The sequence below is a fragment of the Poecilia formosa genome, unplaced genomic scaffold (genome assembly GCF_000485575.1).
Source record: "Poecilia formosa unplaced genomic scaffold, Poecilia_formosa-5.1.2 Scaffold731, whole genome shotgun sequence".
NCBI lineage: Eukaryota > Metazoa > Chordata > Actinopteri > Cyprinodontiformes > Poeciliidae > Poecilia > Poecilia formosa.
Window position 1 is genome coordinate 5803 of NW_006800670.1, and position 3261 is coordinate 9063.

At 49.9% G+C, this 3261-nt stretch overlaps 1 protein-coding gene across 1 annotated transcript in view; it reads right to left on the reverse strand.

The window, feature by feature from the left end:
* The window catches only part of LOC103131241 (potassium voltage-gated channel subfamily KQT member 2-like), an 8857-nt gene extending 5610 nt beyond the window's left edge, over positions 1–3247 (reverse strand). The window contains exon 1 of the mRNA XM_016666507.1: positions 1981–3247. Coding sequence (XP_016521993.1) covers positions 1981–2113 — 133 coding nt within the window. The 5' untranslated portion in view covers positions 2114–3247. The remainder of the gene's footprint in view (positions 1–1980) is intronic.
* Between the last annotated feature and the right edge of the window lie 14 nt (positions 3248–3261).

A 3261-nucleotide genomic window follows, 5' to 3' on the forward strand; every position in this document is an offset into this window, starting at 1 on the left:
CGGTTCTACATCACCTGGTTCTACACCACCTGGTTCTACACCACCCGGTTCTACACCACCTGGTTCTACACCACCCGGTTCTACACCACCTGGTTCTACACCACCTGGTTCTACACCTCCTGGTTCTACACCGCCCGGTTCTACACCGCCCGGTTCTACATCACCTGGTTCTACACCACCTGGTTCTACACCAGCTGGTTCTACACCACCTGGTTCTACACCACCTGGTTCTACACCACCTGGTTCTACACCACCCGGTTCTACACCACCTGGTTCTACAGCACCTGGTTCTACAGCACCTGGTTCTACACCGCCCGGTTCTACACCGCCCGGTTCTACACCACCTGGTTCTACACCACCTGGTTCTTCACCACCTGGTTCTACACCACCTGGTTCTACACCATCTAGTTCTACACCACCTGGTTCTTCACCACCTGGTTCTACACCACCTGGTTCTACACCATCTAGTTCTACACCGCCCGATTACACACGGCCCGGTTCTACACCTCCTGGTTCTACATCACCAGGTTCTACAGCACCCGGTTCTACACCGCCCGGTTCTACACCGCCCGGTTCTACACCACCTGGTTCTACACCACCTGGTTCTACAGCACCCGGTTCTACACCGCCTGGTTCTACACCGCCCGGTTCTACACCACCTGGTTCTACACCACCTGGTTCTAGACCATCTAGTTCTACACCACCCAGTTCTACAGCACCTGGTTCTACACCACCCAGTTCTACAGCACCTGGTTCTACACCACCTGGTTCTACACCATCTAGTTCTACACCACCCGGTTCTACACCACCTGGTTCTACAGCACCTGGTTCTACACCATCTAGTTCTACACCACCCGGTTCTACACCACCAGGTTCTACACCACCTGGTTCTACACCACCCGGTTCTACACCACCTGGTTCTACAGCACCAGGTTCTACACCACCCGGTTCTACATTCCTTCACTGAGACTTTAAATTGCTGTTAGTTTATAAATCACTGAACGAATTAAAGATCTGCTGCTGGATCAACCTGCTGGTTCTGGTTCTGTTTCTGTTCTGCATCAGAACCAGAACCAGACATGGAGAAGCAGCATTCAGCTTCTATGCACCACAGATCTGGAACAAACTTCCAGAAAACTGACAAACAGCTGAAACACTGAGTTCCTTTCAGGCTAAAAACCAGCTGGTTAGAATTGATTAATAATAACTGGAATATTGATTATCATGCTGGATCATAACTTTTTGTTACTTCTCTTTATTTTGGCACTTTGATGTAATGTTTTATTTTATTTTATTTACTGTTTTGGCTTTGGTTAATAATTGTGTTGTTTTTATATAAAGCACTTTCAAATGTTTTATATAAATAAACTTGAGTAGATCCATAAAGAATCTGATCCGGTTCTGACCCACTAGAACAAGGGTGCCTCGAGGGCTGGCATCCTGCATCCCTGCCAGCATGCCTAGGTGGGCCCCACATGGGGAACAGGATTGCAGACCAGATGGGTCCCATATGGGTTTGTCCATGTAGGGCCACAGCCTACATGGGCCCTACATGGACAAACTCATGTGGGGCCACTGTGGAACCAGGGTTCAAACCCATATGGGACCCATATGTTTGCTCTCCTTTCCCCCATCTCTCCCTTGTTTAACGCACCTGGATCCAATGATGGCTCATCAGAGGCCTAAGAAGAACATTGACAAGCTGAAAAGGTTGTTGCTGCCACCAGGGAGAGAATAAAACATGCAGGATGCCGGGCCTCCAGGACCCACTTTGGACACCCCTGCACTAGAACCTCAGTCTGATGTTCCTCATCTTTTCCCATGATGCATCTCTTCGGCCTCTCCAGTAAATAGTAATCATCTCTAACCCTGCGGTCCGGTGACATCTGGATCAGAACCACCTTACCTGTCCTGCTTATTCCTAAACACCTCACCGATCTCGCGCACGCAGTCATTCGGTGTGCGCGGGGATGAGCTCACCTGCGATGAGCAGAGCTCCGTCCCTGCTGGACTCCGTCCCTCCGGACTCCAGACCCACGAAGCCCACCTTCAGCTTCTTCTGCTCGGCCTGCGCTCCGGGGAACACCCCGCCGTTGCGGGACTTCTGCACCATGGCGGGGCCGCGCACCGTGCTGTGGAGCTACAGCTTGGCCGCGCGCGGAGCTGCGAGGCGGGGCGCGGGCTGCGGGAGCATCGCTGCTGGAAGATGGAGGAGAAAAACCCGCAGAGAGGGAGAGAAGCGCCGCAGACTGGCTGATCAGCAGATTTTCATCCTCTGCCTCACCTCTGCGTCGTGAAGCGACGGGATGACGTCACAGATCCAAAGCGATTCAGAGGGACTGTTATTGATTATAGATATTTGATCATCAGTCTGAGCAGGACTGAACCATCTGAAGGTGGTTACCATGGGAACCGCAGTGGAGGAGGATGGACTGCTTTCTGATTGGCTGCTTTATGTTTGTTTATTTATGGATAATTCTGCTGAATCAAATCCAGAGACCGAACAGGTCCAGGTGGGATCCGGTCATCATCCAGACCAGCCGAACCGGGCTCAGCTCGGCCCGGTTCGGTTCAAGCAGAAGCGAACTGATCAAGAGGTTGATCACAGATTAACTGGTGAACAACAGAACATAACAAATGAGAGCTGCTGTTTGCAAAAACCTGAATAACAAAAGAAAGCTTATGTGATGCCCACTGGTGTGTGCCCACAAAAGTGAAAATACAAGAGCATGCATTTCTTTAAATGTTTATGGGGTTATGATAAGAAAATGGGGGTTTTTATAACAGGGGTTAATGACGATGGGTGCCGTAACGGTGTTTCACCGGTAGGGGGCGCACGAAGACTCAGCTGCCTGTTGCTCTGCCGTTTCTCATAAGCTGAGAGACATTGGAGTAACACGGACTGCGTCTCCCGTGTGCTCCTTCACATGCTGTTTTTCAGGTGAGAATAACCCTCAAGTTTATTTTTTGTACTTTTATTATTTGGTACTGTTCGAGGAATGTTTAAGGAACTGTGTTAATGTGTTAAAAGATATAAGACGAGTTTTGTTGTGTTTCGGAGCCAGCAGCGGCTACAGGAAGTAGCCAACAGGCCATGATGCTAGCTGGTTAGCACACACTGTAGCGGCGGGAAAGAGCGGGCTAGTCGGTGCAACCACTGAATTACTAACAGTAATCGCTTGTAAAGGAAGTGAGGATATGTACATATATTCCATGGTATGATTATTGTACTGTTTTCAGACTCCATGGTTTATTTGTGTT